We start from the raw sequence: 25285 nt of genomic DNA, 5'->3' as shown, positions 1-25285 counted from the left end.
AAAATGAAAATAAAATACGAAATACAATGATTATAACTTCAATAAATACGAGGGTAAAGAATGCAGTTATTTCTCCTCGGAAAAATTGGGATATTTGTTTTTTAATCCACCCGTCAATGGCTTCCTCGTGTTCTTTTGTTATTGTTCATCTTGAGGGCTGCTGTTATTGATTCGTCAGCCGAAAAAAATGAAGTTGGCTCCTAGAGAAATAGAGAAATTGATGCTACATAATGCTGGTTATCTTGCTCAAAAACGTCTTGCTCGAGCTCAACTTCTTAACTGTACTGAAGCCGTTGCTGTTATTGCAACTCAGGTATCCTATAATCCAAACAATTTTTTATGTTTTTGAATGAAATCGACGTGAATGATACAGAATTTGTATAGATGATTGAGTATAGTTGATAGAAAATGTCACTTGTGTTATTTCCAATGATATGAGAATTTACAGAGTCGATTTTTATGGGATTGAGGAATGGTCGAATCATTAATTGATTTGGTTGCCTTTTTTATTTGTAAATCTAATGGTAAAGGTTCTAATTTTTAGTTGAGAAATTGTGTTGACTTTCTGAATATATTGGGACTATATGATTTCTACTATTTTATATGCTAATTGTGCATAAAAAAGTTGTAACATGCTTTTGGAAGTTATCTGTTTTTGTCTTATTAGGTCTTAGAATTTGTACGTGATGGAGATAAGAGTGTGGCTGAGCTGATGGACATAGGGCGACAATTACTGGGAAGGTATACTGCACATGACAGTAGATAGTACGTCGTTTAATTATCTTCTATGAGATTAATGGAACCGTTTCTATGTAAATAAGAACTGATAATTAATTGGAGAGCAGTTTGCAAACAGGCCAAGTGCATTGCTTTATCTATAAGAAAGCAAACTGTGTGAACTGATACAGGAAATAGAATAATTTGAGTATAGCAGTATCGTATGCATCAGCATTCAGATTGTTAAAGTGTGATTTCTTACAGAAAGACGGGTGTATATTTCTTGGTAAAAGAATATGACTGCCTTGGCACCTGCACCTAGAAAATGGAAGAAGGGAATCAATTGATAGACATGAATGATGTAAAGAGTGCATCGTGAGAACTGTGCATGTTAATCGATTGTAGGTGAAATCAATATGAGTGGACTGAAATGCCTCAAAGAATATAATTATTTGAATGACTGCATGCTTTTGACGAAGATCAATGGGCTTACAATAAATTATTTTGTTCTCAGGAGACAAGTTCTTCCAACTGTTCCTCATCTGTTGGATTGTGTTCAGGTACTACAGATGTCCCATTTTCTCTGTCTTTGATGATTCTTGTTGTCATGTTCATCTGCAGTTCAAGGTAGCTAGTGACTATTCAGTGGTAATGTAACTTAGGTAGAGGGGACCTTTCCAGATGGAACAAAATTAATCACCATCCATGACCCTATAGCATGTGAAAATGGAAATCTGGATCTAGCTCTGCATGGTTCTTTCCTTCCTGGTAATCATCTCATATACTGTTTTAAGTATCTTCAACTGTAATTTTCTTTCATTTGCTAGAAATGTGATTTCACTCTTCTCTATAGAAATAAATCTTGTGGGAGAGAGTTACTCTTTGTACATAAATTGTGTTGCAAACCTTATTTGACTAGTTAGAGAAAAGGTTATATGACTAGAGTTCAAATTTGGTGGAAGAATTATTTCACTTGTATGAATAAGGTCCTCTAAATTGAGTTTGATGCTTGCTGGCCCATAGTTGATTTGAATTTCCAAATTTTAAAGTTGTTTTAGATCAGTTGCCCAGAGTTCATTTCTAATTGAATTTGGTGGGTATTCTGCCCTGATCTTAGAGTTTCTATTCACTGGCTCATCCTGCTGAATTCTCCAGCCGACCCCCGTTCTGTCTCTCAGGACATGGTTTGGGAGGGCCTGACTGTCATCTAGAACAATTCTTATTGGACCAAGAACTTCCCTCCTGCTGTGTGCAGAAATTTAGTGGTACTTCTTGCTAATAAAAATTCTGATCCTTTTAGACTGATATGATACCTAAACCTATATGTACTTGTAGTGGCTTCGTTTGAGCTACCCTTTGTAATCTCTGAGCAAGTTTTTCCATGAAGTGATATCGCCACCGAACTCTGGTAATTTCAGGAATATATTTAGCATTATGCTGTTCTGGAAGTGAATTATATTCGATCAAAATCTATACTTCACATACTTACTGTTTGAAAGGTATCATTTTGCAGTTCCTCCTCTGGAAAAGTTTCCAGTGATAGAAGATAGCAAAATTCCTGGCCAGATGTGCTTTGGAGGTGGACTTATTGTCCTTAATCCTCAAAGAGAGGCAGTAATTCTCAAAGTCACTAATACAGGTGACAGACCGATTCAGGTGCTTGTCTTTATTGAATTTCTTCCCTCCTTTATGCTTTACAACATTTCGTTACTTGATCCTGTAAGTCCACTTCTGACCCTCTTAAATGAATAATGATAAGAAAGAAATTATGAAAGATAGATAAGACACTATTGGGAGAGAAATATTTGAGTGTCCTGTTATATTCTGAGTTGTGCCGAGGGTATCCTGCATGACTTACTAAAGTATAGAAGGGGAGCTAGTGTAGTTATGCTACATCTGTTGCTGAAACGAGTTTTATATTATTTGACATAAATTGTTAAGTTTTCTGCTTATTAGGTGACTGTAAGTTGCTTACTTCTGGATCATGTGCTTAGCCTGTTCCAAATGCATGATCATGCTTCTCTCTTAGACATTTAGTATATTCAGTATCCAGATATACAATGACGTTGACTGTCTTGAATGTAATTTCAAATGAGTCAATCTCAAGCTCTTAATTCCTCTTATTTGAAATGAAAAATGCGGAAAAGAGGTAACTCTCTTGAATGTACCATAATATTTCCAGGTTGGCAGCCACTACCACTTTATCGAGGTCAATCCATCCTTGATATTTGATCGAAAGAGAGCACATGGCATGCGTCTAAATATACCTGCAGGAGCAGCCACGAGATTTGAAGTAAGACTTCTTACCCTTTTAGCTTTGAAGCAACATTTAGCTTCATCTGTGTCTTGCTTTTGCTAGGATGGGAAAAGTTCTGCAAAAGCAACAAACACATACCTTTCTTTTTCTGAAAATCTCTCTGCCTATAGTATTCACTTTTTAATATGGGTGGTTACAAATTTGCATGGAATGGTGAGGTTACATACAATTATGCTTCCTGAGCTTGGTTCTGAATTAAGGTTTTCCTGAATTGGCTTGGGCATTGATTTGTGGGAGACATTAATGCATTGGGGACATATTGCTTTATCAGGAACACTAAACAAAAAAAAGGGATGGATACAGGAGTCTCTTCACCTGTCTTGTTTGTGATTAAGCATCTAAAGATAGAGTACATGAGCTTGTTAGAGTGGGTTAGGGTTCCACATTGGTTGGAGACTGGACCAGTGGTTTGCTTGTATGGACGTGGGCGATCCTTTCTCTCATGAGCTAGTTTTTGGGGTTGAGTCAGGCCTAAGTACCATATCTTACATGGTATCAAAGTCAAGTCCTTCCATGTTTGGGCCCCTATGTTATATTTTCCACGCTCCAATTGGGTCTTGGCGTGAAGGGTGTTAGAATGGGTTAGAGCCTCACATTGGTTGGGAAATAGACTAGTGGTCTGTTATATGGACTTGAACAATTCTCTCCTCATGAGCTACTTTTTGGGGTTGAGTTAGGCCCAGGTGTCATATCTTTACAAAGCTAATGGCTCCACATAGTAATTTGTGGAGAAAGATACCTGCAAGAATAGGCTACGTACCTTTCATAGAGCGTGTACCTGAGATGTCTAAAAAGCTAGTTTATGTTATGGTTTCATCAAATTTTTGGTTTGGAACTAAAAATCTCCTTAATGAAGAACAACAAATTGACATAATACCCCAGGTTAAAGAAGACTAAAAAGGCATCGATATCCTTTAACAGAGAACTTGTCAAATATTTGATTGACAGAAAAATAACAGTATCGTTGGAGAGTAATTGGAGAAGATTCTTGCCATTGGATGTCCTTCCATTTCCATTACTGGTTAGAAATTAAATAGCATGCATAAATTAAGCAGTCACCTTTACATGCTTAGATGCTTTTATATTTGCTCATCTCCTGTTATGTACTGTATCTTGTGAAGTACTGGTGCTCAAACGGGTTAATCAAATTTGACATTTCTCTTTCATTTCTGCTGGCTTATGATTGGAGTTGACAAATGTTCATCACTTTTTTAGCCAGGAGAAACAAGAAGTGTTGTTCTTATTGGGATTAGTGGCAAAAAAGTGATTAGAGGAGGTAATGCAATTGCTGATGGTCCAGTTGATGATGCAAAAGTTATGACATTAATGGAAGCTCTAAGTGAAGGAGGATTTGGTCATTTGGAAGAGACAAATCCAAGGTCTGGCAGTACTGTTACACTAACTTTTTTCTCTTGGAACTTCCCTGAGAATTTTTGGATTACTTGATTGAGTTGCTTAATTAATGTAGCTGCAAGAAAAAGGGATTATCTTAGCTTGAAAAATATTTTGCAGGGAAGGTGTTGTAGGAGAAGAATCTTGCTTTTCGTTTTCGATGACTCATGAGGAGTATGCCAAAATGTTTGGCCCCACTACTGGAGACAGAATACGTCTGGGGGACACTGACCTGTTTGCTGAAATTGAGAAAGACTATGGTATCTTTGGTGATGAGTGCGTGTTTGGGGGTGGAAAAGTTCTAAGAGATGGAATGGGTCAGGCATGTGGATATGCTCCAGCAGATTGTTTGGATACTGTTATAACAAATGCTGTAGTGATTGACTATACAGGAATTTTCAAGTGTGATATTGGAATTAAAGATGGTCATATTGTTTCCCTTTGTAAGGCAGGTAACCCAGATGTGATGGATAGTAATGCGATAATTGGGGTAAGTCTGGAATATTATGATGATAAGTTGCCAGAAGTCACTAGAATGTAAAGCTAATGACTCGTGATCTTTCAGGTTAACACTGAGGTTATTGCAGGTGAAGGAATGATTGTAACAGCAGGAGCTATAGATTGTCATGTGCACTTTATATGCCCTCAACTGGCATACGAGGCAATATCAAGTGGTAAATTTTATAATTTATATTGTATTTTTAGAGTTCCCTTCGAAAATTGCCAATACATGCCTTTGTTTTTACGTTTTTGTAGAATGTTAATGTAACAACTGTGTCTAGCCAGATCTGTAAACAATAGGATACCCCATGCTCTTGTAGTGTTCCAAAATTATGTAATTAACTCCTGTCTTTGATAGGTACGATCACTATCAAACTGAGCATATTTTCTCTTGTGTTTGGTGTTCTTCTGGATATTCAATTTGATCTAATGTTGGAGAGTATTGTTGCTTTTTTTTCTCCTCTCCCTTTCTTTTCTGTGTGATATGGTCTTAACTCACCTTCAGAAGAGATCTCAAAGATTTTGGAAGCTTAAAGTTATTATTCATCTGTAATGAAAAATGTACATTTGCTGGGATGCAGTGTAAATGCTGATAGTCATTCTAAGTCTGAGACTAAATGTTAGATGATGTTGGTCGGTTGATGCTCTACTTTTGTATCTAAGCTAATTATGAAAAAGGGTTAGTAATCTGAGGTTTTGGCTGTTCATCCATAAACTAATTTGTTTTACTGACTTAATATTGACGGAACTACATGCATTCAGATGCAATAAAGATCATTTTGTCATATGGTTAATCAGATCTGCAAGCTGAAGTAGACGAGGCTTTATATGAGCTGTTTACCCAACAGGCTGAGTCTTAAGCTTGCCTTGTGTAGTTCTATAAGTGGCTTAATTTTATGTAAGACAAACTTAATCTATTGTGTTTTAGGAAAGAGGAGTGAAGTGATAGATTGCTAGTCTTTGTATTTAACTTTCGTCGTGTTTCCTTCTTTACGACCCTTGTAGGAATCACTACAATGGTGGGAGGTGGTACAGGGCCTGCTCATGGGACACGTGCAACCACTTGTACACCGGGACATGTGCACATGGAATTGATGTTGCAGTCAACAGACGAAATTCCCCTAAATTTTGGTTTCACTGGAAAAGTAAACTTGTTTGCTCGCTTGTTTTACTGATGAAAAAATATGCTTATTTTCTCAGATTTAATGTAAAAGGGTAGCTGTCTGTAGCTTCAGATTTCCGAGCCTTGTTTCACTTTCTTGTAAGCTCAAGTAGTGTAACCTGGTACTTCACAGTTCACAGAGACAGAACCAGATGTCCTCACCCTTTTAGTTCCTATTGGGACCAACAAATTGGAACAAAAGACCTTTGTTTCTTTGTTCTCGTATTGGGCATAGTTAGATAATTTTATGCTGCTTTCTGTTGTGTAACACATTGGTGATTTCCAACTTGAAGTCCATAAGAAGATGATTCTTCTTAAAACAATGTGGAATGCATGTTGTGGTGCATTTATTTCTTTGCCCAATTGTATTGCAGGTAGAGGAAGACTTACGTTGGGATTAAGGGGGTTGCCGACACTCGTTAACCTTGGAATATTTTTATATAAAGAAGTGTATATACCTTATATACGGTCTATATTAACTCTTGGGCACCCTAAACTATGGATGCTGTTTTGGGCCACTGGTTGAGGCCCCTTCCTGTGTGCTTTGAAAGCTGGATTTGAATCCTCTGAGCCTACAATGATGCACCTTATTCTCTTACGTTTTTGAGTTGAATAAATTCTATGGTTAAAAATGTCCTAGAAAAACAGAAAAGATTCCAGAATTGTGGCAAGCTGAATTCGAACTCAGAACCTTGTTGAGAAAAATTTAACAGAAAAAACTACATATATATAGCATTTCGCCAGTGGCACCTAAGGGGCTCTTATTAACTTTAGTGCTACTTCAGTTGATTTATTTGTTTGGTTTTGACCTTGGTGTGTAGTTGCCATTGCACCACCTCCCTCCTTGATAGATTTGCACGCCAAAATTTTGTAGCTAGTAATTGACATGATTGTGTTAAAGGTAGTGGTGCGCACCTTGAGAATCCTGGTTTCGTCTGTGATTGCAGGGTAACAGTTCCAAGGCTGATGGTCTACATGAAATAATCAAAGCTGGAGCAATGGGACTGAAGCTTCATGAGGACTGGGGAACTACTCCTGCTGCTATAGATATGTGCCTATCTGTTGCCGATCAATATGATATTCAGGTGCTCGTTCCTTTCAGAGTTTGCAGATTTAACCAAGATTTACTAGTTAAAAGGTGATTATGACTTTTGAAATGCAGGTCAACATCCATACTGACACCTTGAATGAATCTGGATTTGTTGAGCATACAATTGCTGCTTTTAAAGGTCGCACCATACATACATATCACAGGTAAACACTTCCGTAACTTCTCCCTCCAACTCTGAAGGAATACAGGAAAAAGAAGAAATAGAGAGCCAAGAATGACGAATTGAGAAAAAAGGATTAGAAAGCGCTGCTGCTTAGCTGCAAGATCAATAAACAATATTCTTCTATTTCTCATCTGTAATATGTAATCTATAGTGAAGGTGCTGGTGGTGGACATGCTCCGGATATAATCAAAGTTTGTGGTGTAAAGAATGTAATTCCCTCATCAACCAATCCAACACGTCCATTCACTTCAAATACAGTGGACGAGCACCTTGACATGCTGGTAAGAGAAGCTTATATTAAGGTGAAGTTTCTATGCTCCTGAACAGTATATTGTCCTGATATCTCTACTTGCAGATGGTATGCCATCATCTTAGCAAGAACTCCCGAGAGGATATAGCTTTTGCTGAATCCCGGATTCGGGCTGAAACAATTGCTGCAGAAGACATTTTGCATGATATGGGAGCAATTAGCATAATATCTTCTGATTCACAAGCCATGGGTCGAATTGGAGAGGTTTTCAGTAGTCTAATTTCCTTTTTTTTTTTTGATTGAGAAACATCATATTGCTGGGAAACTTAACCAATTATATGATATTGCAGGCAAACTTAACCAATTATTGGTTTTTTTCAGGATATCATCTGTTAAGGGCCAGTAAACAGAATGACTGGTATATGTATAATCACATCAGCATACTGCAGTATGCAGCTTGTACTTCGACGTTCTGAACGTCTACCTACAATAACCCAATGTTCTATTTATGTTGTTAGAATATTAAGTGAATATGTGTCGATTCGTTGTATAGTATAAGGAAAATCATATAAAATATTCTATAGAATACACTAGGATATTTTGAATCTAATTATAGAATATTTACTTACCTTTTAGCATAGGAATTGCTTACCTACGCCATTTAATGTAGCCTAAGACTCTTATGTAAGGAGCACCTCTTGTACACTGCTAATCAAGTCAATGAACTTCTTTTCTATTTTCACATGGTATCAGATTATTTCTATTTATGGTTTACCTAATATTGCCCCATATTATGTTGTCCAAGCTCCAAATGTCCAGTCTTTGCCCCTTGGGTGGAGGGGGTGTTAAGTGTCTCACATTGGTAGATGAAATGGGTTGTAGTCTCCTTGAGTGATCTTAGACAATCCTCACCTCTTGAGCTAACTTTGGGGATTGAGATAGACCCAAGGCCCATTTTATTATGGCACCAAAGTAGGTAAAAGTCCTGGGTTTGAGTCTCACCACTACCACTATAAAAAGAATTTCCTCGTGCTTGAATCATCCAAAGTTCCAAATAATCAAGCCCACAAGTGAGGTTGCTTGGTGAAGACATAATTAGGTAAACAGAACTCTAGCGCTTAAGTGAGATGGTCAAAACACTTCAACATAGGTTATAGTATGTATCCTGCTATCATGATTAGGGTTTCCCAGGAAAGCAATATCTGCGCTTTCTTACTTGTTATTTGATATAATCTATGTTGCTCGGACTCTTCAAAAATGTCAACGGGCACGTATCAGATTCTCCAAATGTATAGTGTATCTTTGGAAAATCCAATAAGGGTGCGGCACCAATAGTGAAGAGTCCGCACAACTTAGGATATAATAAGCTCATGTCATGATTAAGCCGAAAGTGCATATAAGAGAACTTTTTGTAAGAAAAATCTCACTTATAATCCCATGTATCGGAAGTCCGGAACCTAATTAAGCTGCGGAAATAATGAAGAACTAGAGGTGCCATCAAATATCTAGTATAATTTATTTCTTTTCTGGCTATTGTTATTTTTTGAAGGTGGAATATAGAAAAAGAAAGTAATTGAGTAGGTCATATCCTAGACCTAATGCCCTGCAGTTGCCAGATTTTGACGGAGACTGCAACTGTCCTTGTGGGAGGAACTTACAAGCAGCAAGTAATTTGGTCTGAAGGAGAGGCAGCGCCAAATTGATATCTCTTCCAGCTCTCCTAAATTATTTTCTTTAATTTTCCATCTCATAACACTTGGAAAAGACTCTAAAACTGCTTTATCTCCTTAGTACATGAGTGCCATCCTTCATAAAATCATAATAATAACTTGAGTGTCATCTTCTTAAAAACTCAAGGGAGAGATTCAGAAGTATATGATAAAGTTTAACTCTATGGTTATCAATGAATATGTGCGTCTGCTGTGGGGTAGAAAAATGGACAGGGGATCGAATTGCAACAGGAGGATTTCTGTTGTCTAGTCAATATGAAAATAGCAATTAACTGAGTAGTGTCAGGTTCTTCTGGTAAAGCTGTGATATGCTACCTTCTGTGAGTTAGAATTGAATGTGATTGAGATGAATATATATTCTATGAAACTTGGCTGTGTGATGTAATATTGAACAGATACTTGTCTTACCAGGTGATTTGTAGAACATGGCAGACTGCCCACAAGATGAAGTCATTTAGAGGACCATTGGACATAGACGGATCAGACAATGACAATTTCCGGATCAAGCGATACATCGCAAAATACACTATAAATCCAGCAATTGCTAATGGGATCTGTCAATATGTCGGATCAGTTGAGGTCTGTCCTTATCATCACTGTTCATCTCATGTTTGTTTAATTCTTTACCGATTGTTTTACCTATTCAATTCCAAATTCTCTAGAGAGATGCTTCTGTGATTCTATGAGTTGGACAAATTCTTCTGTGATTCTATGAGTTGGATAAATTCTTCTGTGATTCTTGAATCAGACAAATTTTTCTTACTTCTTTTTAGACTGCTGGTTTTGCTTATGATACATGGACTCTTCATTTACCTAGATGTAATGAAGGTGTATGAAAAGGGTATGGATATATTTTCCGTAGGTCCTTCTAAATACTCTGAAATGCCTGTAAAAACATTGGACATGACCATGTTAGATCCCATATACAAACCTAATATCTGAGTCTATGTAAAGTGATATTTTTTTTGTCGAAGGAGTACAAAGTAAACACGTATCATTTTTAACATAGCATAAAGAAAAAGCCAAATCTCATCAATCACCTATTAAGGAATTGTAGTACACTGAGTATACTCCATTTCTTGAGATAAAGAAGGAGACCCTTATAAGGCTTTTAAAATGTAGAATAAGTTAATACTCCTCTATGGCGATGATTTTGGAGTAACTTAATTTGGTAAAACAAGGAAGCTTCTAGTCTTTTTGCCGATAGATTTGTCTTCAATTTTATCAGTATGCTGCAGGTATGGAAATGACCGACTTTTATGAGATCCTATGATGTGAACTCACATACCTTTGTCTTATCAGTCAGTGAAGGTTTCTTTTCTGTTTTCTTTGTTTGGGTTGGGTCAACAATCTAAATGTGGTATTACCCGGCCTTATTAAAGTTAGACGGATCAAAATATGCAGTTTTCATGAGCTCTAGGTAAAAAGTATTAATCTCATTTTAATCAAACAGAGAAAACCAAGGAGTTGATTTGATTAGCTCGAAACAAAATCACAATAATATAAACATACCCAGTGAAAATCACAATAATATAAACTAGGGGTGTCAAATGGGCGGGTTGGCTTGAAATTGAGAATATTAAAATGGGTTGAAATAGAAGTCTTGACTCACCCAAGTTTACTTTGGGTTCAAATTGGTTGGGCTCAAATGGGCTAAAAAATGGGTTGGGTCTTGACCCGCCCAATTTGACCCGATTAATCTCAAAAATTTAACATATTGAAATTTAACTTTTACAATAACAATTTAAATTTTAGCTCAAGATTTTTTAAAAAAAGTAAGAAATGAATAGATAAACTCTAAAAGATGTTAAATATAATTCATAGCTTAAATATAGGAACATACCTTAATAAAAATTTTAAAACGGTTTGAAATTGAAGATTGAATTGAGCTCAATTGCTCTTCAAATGAGTTCTGCTTGAATGGGTTGAGATTGAACCCAATTCAAATTATCTTGAGCCCAACCTTTAAAATTCTGGGCTGATTGGACGGGTTACCTATGTTTGGGTCATTTTTGACACCCTTAATATAAACCATGTTAGAAAACATAAAGCACGTTTAGTTCAACTGATTTCTAGAAACTTGCATTGTATAAAGCTATTAGAATCTTGACAGGTGATTATTCTATCCTATATCATTGTAGTGCTGAATGCATTGTCCTCTGAAAAGTCTAGCACTTCAACTCTCATTGTCAAAAATTACAGTTCCATTTATTGGATGTCTTGCAGGTAGGGAAATTAGCCGATCTTGTGGTGTGGAAACCCTCATTTTTCGGAGCAAAACCAGAAATGGTGATCAAAGGAGGCGTAATAGCTTGGTCAAACATGGGAGACCCAAATGCTAGTATCCCAACTCCTGAACCGGTAACTTTTTACATTGGTACTCTTTTTTATCCACAGTTTTTGCTTGTAACCAGCTATTGGACCTAAGTTCTTGCATCCAAGTGATCCAACATCGGATAATGTTTCTGAAACGACTGTATAGTTTAATTCACTTTTTCAGCTTCATGTATGAATCTTGAATTATTGCTTATGTTTTACTAATAGCCTCTCCCAATTAAACCCTTATTCGGGTTTGTCATCCATCCCCTTGAAGTCAGAGTTGTTATCTGTATTTTCACTACTGAGAAGCACAAGTTGTCACAGGTGACAATGAGACCTATGTTTGGAGCATTCTCCAAGGCTGCAAGTTCTAATTCAATTGCTTTTGTCAGCAAGGCATGTCTCTCTCTCTCTCTCTGACACACACACACACACACTGCCAACTTTAGGAGTTGGGATTTACTTTACTTTATTTTAATTTCCAGGTTACAATATTAGACTTGCTACTAATAGCTACTTTAGATAACTTAACCTGATGTGTAAAATAATTATACAATGTCAGTCCTTCATACTTAATAGGAGTTGACGTTGGGACAGTTAAAGTTCTGATGATGTTCGTTTTGTTAGCCTTGCTAGACATTGTTGTACAAAATATGCTCTCAACTACTCTATATGTAACAGGTAGCTCTGGATGCTGGAATAAAAGATTCGTATAGACTAAACAAGAGGGTTGAAGCTGTAACTAATGTGAGAAATATCACTAAACTAAATATGAAGCTCAATGATGCACTGCCTGACATCAAAGTCGATCCTGAGACATACACAGTGACTGCAGATGGAACAGCCCTTACATGCCCCCCGGCTACTACTCTACCACTCTCCAGGAACTATTTTCTCTTTTAGCAGTAACTATTTGTACTCCAATAGTTTTGGTTGTCCTCCAATTGGTTGTCTTATGTAAGCTTGGCTGGTAGAATTTAATTTTCTAAATTCCAGTTTCTTTGGCTGCATAATTCCTATAAAGTGCAAGTGAGAAAACAATAAAAGAGTTGTAACCTTGAATAACTTAAATGCTGGTAGTGTTGTCATATACACGATTCATACCTTATTTAAGAAGTCAGATTCGCGTCTGTAATAAATTTTGCACATGATAGTATGCTTATACAACTTAAAATTCTGGTAGCATTGTCACGTTTTCGCCACAATATGTTCAATTTGGTTGTGATTTAAAGGCATAAGTCATCAACGGTTACTTAAAGTTGTTCACATGACACTATTGAGCACCTCTAACTATATATAATTTGTAAAAATGAGCTTAGAAAGTTAATACTCCCTCTGTTTAAAAAAGAATGATCTGGTTTGATTTGACACGACGTTTAAGAAAATAAAGAAGACTTTTGAGTCTCGTGGTCTTAAATTAAAGTTATGTGAAATGAACAAAACTATCCTTTAATCTTATGGCCTTAAACATGTACTTGGAAAGTTGAAATTAAAATGTTATAAAAAAAAGAAAGGTTTTTTTTTTGAAATAGACTAAAAAGGAAAAGAGATCTTTTTTTTTAAACGACGAGTAGGTTGTGTTGTTTCCATCTATGGAGTTTGTGGTTTGAGAATATTCTATCTCTTTCCTAATATCCCTTTTAGCATCACCTTAAAATATGCATCAAAATTGTGTTTAATTGCTGTTGAATTCAAAATCACGGAATATAAAAGTATCAATAGTTAAAATCTATCAATCATTAAAATAAAAAAAAACTTAAATATAAGGTTACGTAATAATGAACATTAATAATTTCATAATTTTATTATTTTGCTTTCGAAAAGTGTTATGCTTTGATATTTTCCGGGAATCAAATTAAATGAAGATCAAATTGAGATATTAAATTTTCTATAATATGATAATATAGTCACGATGATAATTATTTTTTAATAGATATGTAAGTAAAAATGAATGGAGAAAGTAAAGTCGTGGTGGCAAGAGATTGTAATTAAATGAAACATTATAGTGAATATAGCATGATCATATATTTTCGTCTCCCTTCTTCAATGTCTATGTATCGTTGCACATATTTTTCTTTTTAATATTTATATTGAGTATAAAATTTTTAAAGAATGAATTTCCTGTTATTTGGTGTTCATTTTAATTTAAGAAAATAGTATGTCGCAAGATACACTCAGTCACGACCCAGACCGTCGTGATTGACACCCACACTACAACTCGGTGGGAGAACCACTACTAAAACCAACCAAAGCAATAAATCTAGATAGTAAGACATTTAACTATCTAGATAGACCAAGAATCTAAAACTCAATGTACCAAAACTAGAAACGAGAACCAAATCTAACAAAAATTTCTAGTGAACTATCTAACTAACTAAAAACAAGGTCTAGGTCAGAAAATGACGGACATAGACTAAAGATAATTCAATGACAACCCGAATGATGTGGCTCACCCTTGAACTCTAAACGATCACTGATCTCCAAAGTAAGGTCTATCAACAATCGCGTGAAGACACTACAAGAAACAAGATTTATTGTGGCTTGAAGACACTACAAGAAACAAGATTTATTGTGGCAACATAGTGGCGATCTTATTTGTTGCAACAAAAGCTACATATTTAGCAGCGACTAATGAAGATGCGGCAAAAGAGAAACATTTAGTGGTGAGTTATGTTAAGTTGCCGCTAATAAATGTTGCTAATTCTCAATTTTTAATTCCCGCTAACATGAAAAATTTTGCTCCATATTTTTTAGTGGCAACTTGTAAATCATCGCATCTAAATGTCCTTTGTGGCGATACTGTCGCTCCTAATAGTCAATTTAATTGAAACATAAAATTTAAAAGAAAACAAAAGAAAGTATCTGATAAAAGAAGTATTCACACAAATCTTATACAAACACTCTTCTTCTCAAAGTTTCTCGGTTTTCTCACCCTTCGCTCAACTCGGAATTTTAAAAAAAAAGTGACATTAAAGTATCAAAATAAATGGGTGGTGACATAAGTCTTAAGTATTGGGTGTAGGTGACAATTATGTGATTCATGATTAATGATTAAGGAGTGTGGAGTCACCCTCAAGTTTATAAGTTGACGGTTTGGTCCACTGAATCAAATGAAGGGTAAAAGGGTAATTTCTCAATACCTGATTTAATCAACTTTTGTTGGGAATTAAAATGAGGAACTAAAATCTTTTTTCCCCGCCTCCAGCCATCGTATTCGTCCTCTTCTTCTTCTTCTGCTTTCGTCTTTGCTTGCTTGCTTGCCTTTCTTCCTGCTCTCTTCATCTTCCTCCTCCTCCTCTTCTTCTTCTTCTTCTTCTTATTTTCGTACATTGCGGGTCTTCGCTGGTAGTGCTTGTGCTTTCTTCTTCTTGAATAAGTTTTTTACTTAATTTGTAACTGGTTGACCAAATTTCGTTTTGTTGCAATTGGAATTACTTCATAAGCGATTGGGTTATACACCATTGTTTCTGGTAAGTAAAATTAATAGTTATTTAAAATCAATTCATTATCATCTGATCTGGGTACCTGCATTTTTTTCAATAATTTGCATTCGCGTTTCCAATATATTGTTATATATATTGTTATTTTTCACATCAGAACAATCATATGTAGCAACATATGACTTACATCTCGCCATAGAATAGTCATATGTTGCTACATATAAAATAATTAAAAAATATTGCCACATGTGTTTTATTTTTCACAAAAGAACAATCATATGTAGCAACATATGACTTACGTCTCGCCATAGAATACTAATATGTTGCTACATATAATATAACTAAAAAATGTTGTCACGTGTGATTTATTTTTCACAACAGAACAGTCATATGTAGCAACATACGACTTAAATATCGCCACAGAATAGTCATATGTTGCTACATTTGATATAACTAAAAAATGTTGCCACATGTGATTTATTTTTCACAACATAATAGTCATATGTAGCAACATATGACTTACATCTCACCATAGAATGGTCATATGTTGCTACATATGATATAACTAAAAAATGTTGCCACATGTGATTTATTTTTCACAACAAAACAGTCATATGTAACAACATTTGACTTAAATGTCGCCACAGAATAATCATATGTTGCTACATATGATATAACTAAAAAATGTTGCCACATGTGATTTATTTTTCACAACAGAACAATCATATGTAGCAACATATGACTTAAATATCATCACAGAATAGTCATATGTTGCTACATATGGTATAACTAAAAAATGTTGCCACATGTGATTTATTTTTCACAATAGAATAGTCATATGTAGTAATATATAACTTAAATGTCGCCAGAGAATTGCCATATGTTGCTACATATGATATAACAAAAAATGTTGCCGCATGTAATTTATTTTTCACAACTGAATAATCATATGTAGCAACATATGACTTAAATATCACCACAAAATAATCATATGTTGCTACACATGATATAACTAAAAAATGTTGCCACATGTGATTTATTTTTCACAACAGAACAGTCATATGTAGCGACATATGACTTAAATATCGCCACAGAATAGTCATATGTTGCTACATATGCTTATTCTTCATAATTACTAATTCTTTTTTAATTATTTTCTTCAGGTACAATGTCATTATTTGTAGGGATTGATTGTCATGGTGAATGATTCGAGAAGAAAAATCGATTCGTATGGCTTTGAGAGGATAGTAAAAAACGAGGAGCCGGTTCAATAGGGATGTATGTCGAAAGAAACATTTTGTATGATGAGTTCTTCAATTTAGTCGTGCAAAAGTCTGAATTCAGTTGTAAACCGCAAGATCTTGTCATGAGTTACATTCCCCGTTTTTTTTTCATAATGAGAAGGTTTTACCTTTTAGAATAACTGATCAATCTAGTTTGAGTGTTTATTTGGGAGAAATAGAGAAACCGCCAATATGAAGAGTCTACGTGGAAGAAAATCCTATCGAGGAGGATCATAATGTAGACCAAGGCCAACAAGGTATGTTTAATGATGAATTTCATCCTGCGGACATGAATAATCCTGATGATGAAATTGGAATAGGTAAAGGTGAAGGTGTAGGTGAAGCTCAAGCTGAAGGCCGGACCTTGAGAGCAAGTTTCCTTCCACACCTACAGTTGGCAGCAACAATCCATGTGCTTCTCAAACTTCATATATGAATAATGTTAGAGACGATGAAACATTATTATATAAGGGAATGACATTCAAGAACAAGCAAGAACTGGCAAATTCATTGAAAATTGCTTGTTTGAAAAATGATTTTAGACTGAAAAAGGTGATCAATTCTCGTATTGTGTTTTCCATTAAATGTTCATATCCGGATTGCAATTGGTGACTGAGGGCTGTGAAATTTATAAGTAGTGACAGGTTTGCCATTATAATCTATGAAAAGTACCATACGTGTGGTTTTAAGCATCTTACAAGCCATAATCCCTACGCCACGACAAAAGTCATAGGTAAGTACTTTGAAAATAGGTTTCCCAATGGTAAATTCCCATCCACAAGAGACATGTCAAATCAACTCCGCACAGAATTGGGTTGTAAGGTAAGCTATTGGAAGATTTATAAGGTCATGGAGCATGCTAAGTCTAATGTTAGGGGAACACATGAGCACGGGTACGCAGTTCTTAATGCGTAATGGTATATGCTTGAAGTTGCGAATCCAGGAAGCAAGACGACATTGTCACTCGATGAAAATGAGAGGTTTCAGTACTTCTTTGTATCATATGCTTCTTGGATAATTGGTTTTCAAGAAATGAGAAAAGTAATAGCCGTTGATGGCACATTTCTAAGGAGCAAGTATGGAGGAGTTCTGCTATCGGCGGTGGCACAAGATGTTGAGAATCATATATTTCCAATAGCTTTCTGTATCGTGAACAAGGAATGCGATGCCTCATATGATTTTTTTTTCAAAATATGAGAATCTATGTAGATGATACTGATGAGTTGTGCATTATCTCTGATAGGCATCCAAGTATTCGAAAGATGGTTTCGAGAATCTACCCTGGATCTCATTATGGTTGTTGCATGAGACACCTTGGGGAAAATATTCAAAATAAATTTCACAATTAAAAGGTAGTGTCCCATTTTTATAAAGCAGCAAAGGCGTACGATATATGTGAGTTCAATAACAATTTCAATCAAATAAGAGATTGGTACCAAAAGGCTGCTGAAGCTCTTGAACATATTGGATACCACACATGGAGTAGGGCATTTTGCCTAGGAAATAGGTACCATCTCGATTGAGTTTATATTTACTTTTGTGTTTTGTTTGATTTTTATCTGTTGTTGTGTAGATATAACATTATGACGGCAAACATCGCAGAATCGGTGAATGCTATGATTGATGTTGAAAGAGAATTTCCCATTGTCACTCTATTTGATGAAATAAATAGGAGATTTGTATTTTTATTTCACCAGAGGCGTATGGAACTTGTTCACTTCTCAAATAGATTTGTTCCTTCAATTGAAAAAGACATATAAGAGTATGTCAATGCGGGAAACAAGTTGTTGGCCCATCAAATCGCTAACTACAAGTTCAGTGTCACTGGTCATGGAGATGTTGCTACTGTGGATCTACAAAGAAGAACTTTTACTTGTAGAATTTTTTATATGGACAAAATGCCTTGTCCACATTCTCTGATAGCGCTTCGATCCCAATTGACACTAATCTTGGAAATCAAATTTACCTGTACTCCTCTTCATATTATTCAGTGGAAAAATACATAATGACATATTGTTAGGAAATTCACGTGGTGCCAACTGAAGATTCTTGGATTGTCCCTTTGGATATCATACACAGAGAAATACCTCCTCCATGTTGATCCAAGTAAACATGGAAAAAGGACATATAAGAGACGGCGTGAAGTTGGTGAATCATTTCGAACGAAGAAAAATAAGTATTCAGTATGTAGGAACTTTGACCACAAAAAAATTACATGACCAAATCAAAATGCCCCATAAGAAGTGTTAAGCGTTGTGTTATTGAATTTTAATGAATGTTCTTTCTTATTTGAGGATGATCCCTATTATATAATCTTATTTAGAAATGCCCCAATGCGTGATTTGTTGCTCTTATTTTTTTCTGTGTCAACATATGTCAAATATGTTTTATATTTTACAACAGAATATATTAGATGTGGCAACATATGTCACAAATGATGCTACAGATAAATAATTTGTAGCAACATATGCCACATGTCGTGACAGATGAATGTTGCGATATACACATCAACTGTAGCAACATATGCCACAAATGTTGCTACATATAATCATCTGTAGCGACATATGCCACATGTTGCTACAGACGAATCAACTGTGGAAACATATGTCCATCATTCCTTATACATTACTATATAATGTATCTGTGACTATTACAACATAATATTTTAGATGTGGCAACATTTGTCAATTACACATATAAAAACTAATTACGAATCTGTCCCAATATACTTTTATATAATGACTACGTAGGAGTGTACTTTTAAATATACCTCATTTGGTTTAATAATTACGACTCTTCAATTCACTCTGTTAAAATGTCATTGTCTTGCAATATTTCAAAATTGTTGGCCTTTATAAGAACACAACAGAAGAGAGAGATAAGTTAAAAGTTGTCTTCTCTTCTCTTTTTCTTCATTCTCAAAAATGGTTTCAACTAGGAAAGACTTCTTGGAATCCCTCCCGACTGAACTAGTAATTCTTATCGTTGAAAGAGTCTGTATATCAGAAGGTTACATTGGCCAGCTTTCCTGCTGAACCTTCATGGACGATGAATCAACATGCCATGTCATTCATGAAAAGTTGCATAGCATCGGAGAACTTAGAAGCCTTATACAGAAAAGACGTGGTTATTTTAATATTTTTCATTTTTTTCACCTTTTCATCAATTTATTTTGTAATCTTAATGTGTTGTTTCTTTTATAGTTTGATTTTTCAATCGTAATGATCCAACTGCATTGAGAACGGTAAAAAAAAGCAACATAAGGTGTCCACCAAGGTGCAGAGTATGTGCTTGCCGTAATTTCAATCTTTGAAGGCGGTATTTCTATGAGAGAAGGTTTGATGTACATTGCCAACATGAAAAAAACATGCCAGTAATAGTGAGAAGATGTCAACACCATTTGCGGTGCATTTTAAATCGAATGTGGGTGCAAGAACCTAATATTTTGGGTGAAAGACCCATTTGTTGCACTGTGCATCAACCCCAACAAAATGCTCGCAAGATTGGCAGGCCCAGAGAAATTGACGATGAAGACGATATTCATTGTGAATTGTGTATTTGTGATTTAGAACTAGATTATCTAGTTAAATTTCTTCCGCATACGACTGTGTGGGAATAATTTAATCTGTGATGAAGACGATGCTGATCTTCTTGTTTTTTTGTATTTATTTTAAAATTATATATGTGGCAACATATTATATTACATATGGTGAAAATGTTGCCTTCACTTGTTTTGTACTTATATTCAAATTATGATATAACATATGCAGTTTCTGTTATACCTTACTATTATTGATTATTTATGTTCTAAATCACTGAAATTTGGGTCAAATTTCTATTTTTCCATTCCTAAATCGATCAAATCGTTTATTAGTGCCTCCTTGATTTTTCATCTATGTCAGTATATGTAGTTCCTGTTGTTGAAATTGCAACATATAATGTTACCGTCGCAACATATAATTATAACAATTCGGTATTTTGGGGCTTAATTAAATTAAAATTTTCACCTAATTTGATGTATAACACCAAAATATTGTCCTACAACATGTCTAAGTAACAAATTATGGTCGTACACAACACTCTCCATTGGATTCTAGCAATTATATTTAGAAACACAATCATCTCACTTGTTCGTCATACATTGTCCTAGTAAATCCATATGATAGTTATATAACACCCTTCTAAATCGTTGTTCCAAATGTTATACCTTATTATTATTGATTATTTATGTTCTAAATCACTAAAATTTAGTTCAAATTTCCATTTTTCCATTCATTAATCGATCAAAATCGTCTATTCGTGCCTCACTAATTTTTCATCTGTCTCAACATATGCAGTTTATGTTGTTTAAATTGCAACATATAATGTAACGGTCGCAACATATAATTATAAAAAAATCAATTTTTAGGGCTTAATTCAATTCAATTGTCACCTAATTCGATGTATAACACCAATATATAGTCGTACAACATGTCTAAGTAACAAAATATGGTCGTACACAATACTCTCCATTGTATTCTAGCAATTATATTTAGAAACACAATCATCTCACTAGTTCGTCATACATTGTCCTAGTAAATCCATATGATAGTTATATAACACCCTTCTAAATCGTTGTTCCAAATGTTATACCTTTTTATTATTGATTATTTATGTTCTAAATCACTAAAATTTTATTCAAATTTCTATTTTTTCCATTCCTAAATCGATCAAAACGTCTATTAGTACCTCCTTGATTTTTCATATGTGTTAACATATGAAGTTCTTGTTGTTAATGTAACTGTCACAACATATAATTATAAAAAATTGATCTTTTGGGGCTTAATTCAAATAAATTGTCACCTAATTCAATGTGTAACACCAATATATAGTCCTACAACATGTCTGAGTAACAAATTATGGTCGTACACAACACTCTCTATTGGATTCTAGCGATTATATTTAGAAACACAATCATCTCACTATTTCGTCATACATTGTCATACTAAATCTATATGATAGTTATATAACACCCTTCTAAGTCGTTTTTCCAAATGTTATACCTTATTATTATTGATTATTTATGTTCTAAATCACTAAAATTTGGTTTAAATTTTCATTTTCCATTCCTAAATTGATAAAAATCGTCTATTAGTACCTCATTGATTTTTCATCTGTGTCAACATATGCAGTTCCTGTTGCTGAAATGCAACATATAATGTAACTGTCGCAACATATAATTATAACAAATCAATCTTTTGGGGCTTAATTCAATTAAATTGTCACCTAATTCGATGTGTAACACAAATATATAGTTCTACAACATGTCTAAGTAACAAATTATGGTCGTACACAACACTCTTCCATTGGATTCTAGCAATTATATTTAAATACAATCATATCACTAGTTCGTCATACATTGTCCTAGTAAATCCATATGATAGTTATGTAACACCCTTCTAAATCATTGTTCCAAATTGTATACCTTATTATTATTGATTATTTATGTTCTAAATCACTAAAATTTGGTTCAAATTTTCATTTTTCCATTCCTAAATCGATCAAGTAGTCTATTAGTGCCTCCTTGATTTTACATCTATATCAACATATGCAGTTCCTGTTGTTCAAATTGCAATATATAATGTAATATTGCAATATATAATTATAACAAATCGGGTCTTTCGGAAAAGTGGCCCAATGACATGCAAAGCCCATTCTGCTTAAAAATTAAAATAGGCCCAACCCATTCTAGAATATATCTTCATTTTCATTTCAAGAATAGGGTTTTCAAATATTTCATCTTTGCCGCTTTAGTTTTGGCACTTTCTCTCTCTCTTTCTCTCTCTCTCTCTCTCTCTCTCTCTCTCTCTTTTGGTATGTCCTGTCTCCTATTGGACCTGTCGCTTCACATTAATGTAATGATCTTATTTGATTTTTTGTCAGTTACTCCCCAATCACACTGTTTTCTGTTTGATTGGCCTTTGATTACACCAAATTTCGGTACTCACATATTCAACAGTAAATCGATTTTCATTAGATCGATTTTTTTAGTTAATTTGGTATGATGTTAAATGCTATACTAAATCGAATTTGTGATGATGAAAATGATACTATGTTGTATGTTAAAATGTATTACAAACATGAAGATTTACTTTCAATGCAAACTTCATGGTCAAAAGACAATTCAGGTCGCACATTTTTATCTTGTCCACCATATCGTATATGTATGTTTATTTCTAAAATATTTGGAGACTTCAGATCACTTTACTTTATTTAAAATTATTTTTATTTCTTTGTGGTTTGTATTTTAGTAGAATTCATGCAACTTCTTTAGACGGAGGGATCGTGAAGATGTTGATATACGATCCATGTTCGTTATTCTCCGATTGGCGAACAAAACTAAGGAGTTGAACACTTTTGATGAAAGTCATATCAAAAGAAGTATCGAATGGGGAATGAAGGAGAAGAAAAAAGACCAAATGTTGTAGCATCTGGATGCTAATGTTGGTGTTATTTTTTTCCTTGTATTTTTAAGCATTACAAAGAAGAATTTTGTAGTGGATACAAAATTATTATGTAGTTGTGTACAACCAATACAATTATCATAGTTATGGAATTAAATAGACATAGTTTTGCACTCCTGATCAAACAACAAATTATTACGTAGTTGTGACAAATGAATGTTGCTACAGACGAATCAGCTGTAGCAACATATGACTCAAATGTTGCTACATATGATTTGTCTATAGCGACATATGCCACGTGTTGCTACAGACGAATTATCTGTAGCAACATATGCCACATGTCGTAACATACGAATGTTGCGATATACGCATCAGCTGTAGCAACATATGACTCAAATGTTGCTACATATAATCTTCTGTAGCGACATATGCCACATGTTGCGACAGACGAATCATCTATAGCAACATATGCCACATGTTGTGATAGACGAATCACCTGTAGCAACATATGCCACATGTCGTGACAGACGAATATTGTGATATACGCATTAGTTGTAGCAACATATGACTCAAATGTTGCTACATATAATCATCTGTAGTGACATATGCCACAAGTTGTGACAGACGAATCATCTGTAGCAACGTATGCCACATGTCGTGATAGACGAATGTTGCGATACACGCATCATCTATAGCAACATATGACTCAAATATTGCTACATATAATTATCTGTAGCGACATATACCACATGTTGTGATAGACGAATAATCTGTATCAACGTATGCCATATGTTGTGACATAGGAATCATCTGTAGAAACATATGCCACATGTCGTGACAGACGAATGTTGCGATATACACATCATCTTTAGCAACATATGACTTAAATGTTGCTACATATAATAATCTGTAGTGACATATGCCACATGTTGTGACAGACGAATCATCTATAGCAACCAACATATGCCACATGTCGTGACAGACGAATGTTGCGATATATCCATCAGTTGTAGCAATATATGACTCAAATATTGCTACATATAATCATCTGTAGCAACATATGCCACATGTTGTGAATGATGAATCATCTGTAGCAACATATGCCACATGTTGTGACATACAAAATTGATAAAATAAACATTGTTTTAAGATAAAATAAAACAACATAATTGATAAATTAAACATTGTCTTTAATTACAAACATAATGTCAAGGATTTAAGCTCTGAGATATTATCCCATTAGCCCAAATATATTGCGTCCCTTCAATTAGATTTTCACATAACTGTGTATTGGGTGGTTGCAATTCTGTTCCGCTAATCAAATGCTCAATGAGTGCAAGGGAATATGACCTGCACGCCGCTCCAGTTGCATTTTGTACCATAGGTTGCATTCGACCATCAAATTCCCATGGTTGAGTGAGCAACTTCCCTGGTAAATGATTCATTATTCCATTTTGCTTCAACAATTTAGGCAGCAACTGGAAGACATGTTGTATGAGTGTGAAAATCTTGTCATATTTCATAACCATCAGGTTGCAGTCATAAACATTCATGCGACCGTCGTGCAAGAGAATCTCGAGAGTCACAAAATGGATACCCGCCGTGTTCATGACTGTCAAAATTCTTTTTGCATCAATCCAATCCGTGCCTCCATGGGTTGTCCTAATACCCCAGACATAGTCAATCATATCATCATCCCATACAAAGTCATCTAGTAACTGATTCATGCTTTTACCACCAACCCTTGTTGCCTCATTGATCATTTGTTTATATCTTTGTAGGAAGTTCGTATAGAATTTGAGATCCAAGATTCTATATCTAGGATAAAAGTAGTCCCGGTATGTCACATGCCTCTGACGCATGAGGTTAAGGATTTCGTCAATATACTGAAATAAAAAATAATATTAACTAGTTAGGAAGAGTAGTCACTGAAAAGATAAAAGAAATAGTTAATAATATAAAAAGTAGGATTACCCAGTCTTCCCACCAAACTTTTATGCTTGTCATGTTCCTGAAATCTTGACCGGTAAAAACATGCATGCCGTATTCCATTAGAATATCCTTTGCACTCGTCACATTCAACACTTCATTTTTCAGCTACAGAGGCACGCTTATAAATATTCAACTTTTTATAATCCGTCACTTCCTCCATTACGGCCCTGGAGTTTCTCCAAACATCTTCTTCTTCAAGTTTTGTATTGCCTTGGAAAATGTTTCTTTTCCCCTCTTGGCATGTGGAGTATATGCATGCCGCACATTCTTTGATACAATGCCCTTCACACCCTTCTTGTTTTTTAATTCATTGACAACTTCCCTCAATTTTTTTAAGATACATGATAGAATCTTCATCATGTTATCATCGTCTACAAGATGAATTCCCTTCGTGTTGTCCTACATCAGCATCGGCAGCAGTGACAACACCAATACCACCACCACCAGCAGCACTAGAAAAACAAC

The 25285-nt window shown here is 34.9% G+C and overlaps 1 protein-coding gene across 5 annotated transcripts; it reads left to right on the top strand.

Moving 5' to 3' along the window:
* Window positions 1-40: 40 nt before the first annotated feature.
* LOC101264119 (urease) lies at window positions 41-12844 on the top strand. 5 transcript variants are annotated; one of them, XM_010322689.4, is made up of 18 exons: window positions 41-313; window positions 668-741; window positions 1232-1277; window positions 1380-1485; window positions 2231-2373; window positions 2900-3010; window positions 4250-4413; window positions 4547-4916; window positions 4992-5100; window positions 5933-6072; window positions 7037-7174; window positions 7252-7343; window positions 7515-7644; window positions 7719-7877; window positions 9755-9922; window positions 11570-11704; window positions 11987-12058; window positions 12344-12844. In XM_010322689.4, the coding sequence occupies exons 1-18, from the start codon at window positions 188-190 to the stop codon at window positions 12563-12565; spliced, it is 2505 nt and encodes an 834-aa protein (XP_010320991.2). In that variant the 5' UTR covers window positions 41-187; the 3' UTR covers window positions 12566-12844. The 5 variants fall into 5 exon arrangements, with proteins under 5 accessions (XP_010320991.2, XP_069154023.1, XP_010320994.2 ...); XM_069297922.1 differs by having other exon boundaries at window positions 44-313; window positions 11987-12062; window positions 12348-12844; XM_069297923.1 differs by having other exon boundaries at window positions 130-313; window positions 1364-1485.
* The last annotated feature ends 12441 nt before the right edge of the window (window positions 12845-25285 follow it).

This window comes from Solanum lycopersicum, chromosome 5, assembly GCF_036512215.1.
Source record: "Solanum lycopersicum chromosome 5, SLM_r2.1".
NCBI lineage: Eukaryota > Viridiplantae > Streptophyta > Magnoliopsida > Solanales > Solanaceae > Solanum > Solanum lycopersicum.
This window is presented reverse-complemented; position numbering and strand designations above follow the sequence as displayed.

Excerpts from the sequence above, each read along its gene's own strand:
- LOC101264119 (XM_010322689.4), top strand. The coding sequence starts at position 188 with ATGAAGTTGGCTCCTAGAGAAATAGAGAAATTGATGCTACATAATGCT. Across the intron at positions 5,101-5,932 it reads ATACGAGGCAATATCAAGTG|GAATCACTACAATGGTGGGA; the intron begins GTAAATTTTATA and ends CGACCCTTGTAG. Across the intron at positions 7,878-9,754 it reads CCATGGGTCGAATTGGAGAG|GTGATTTGTAGAACATGGCA; the intron begins GTTTTCAGTAGT and ends TTGTCTTACCAG.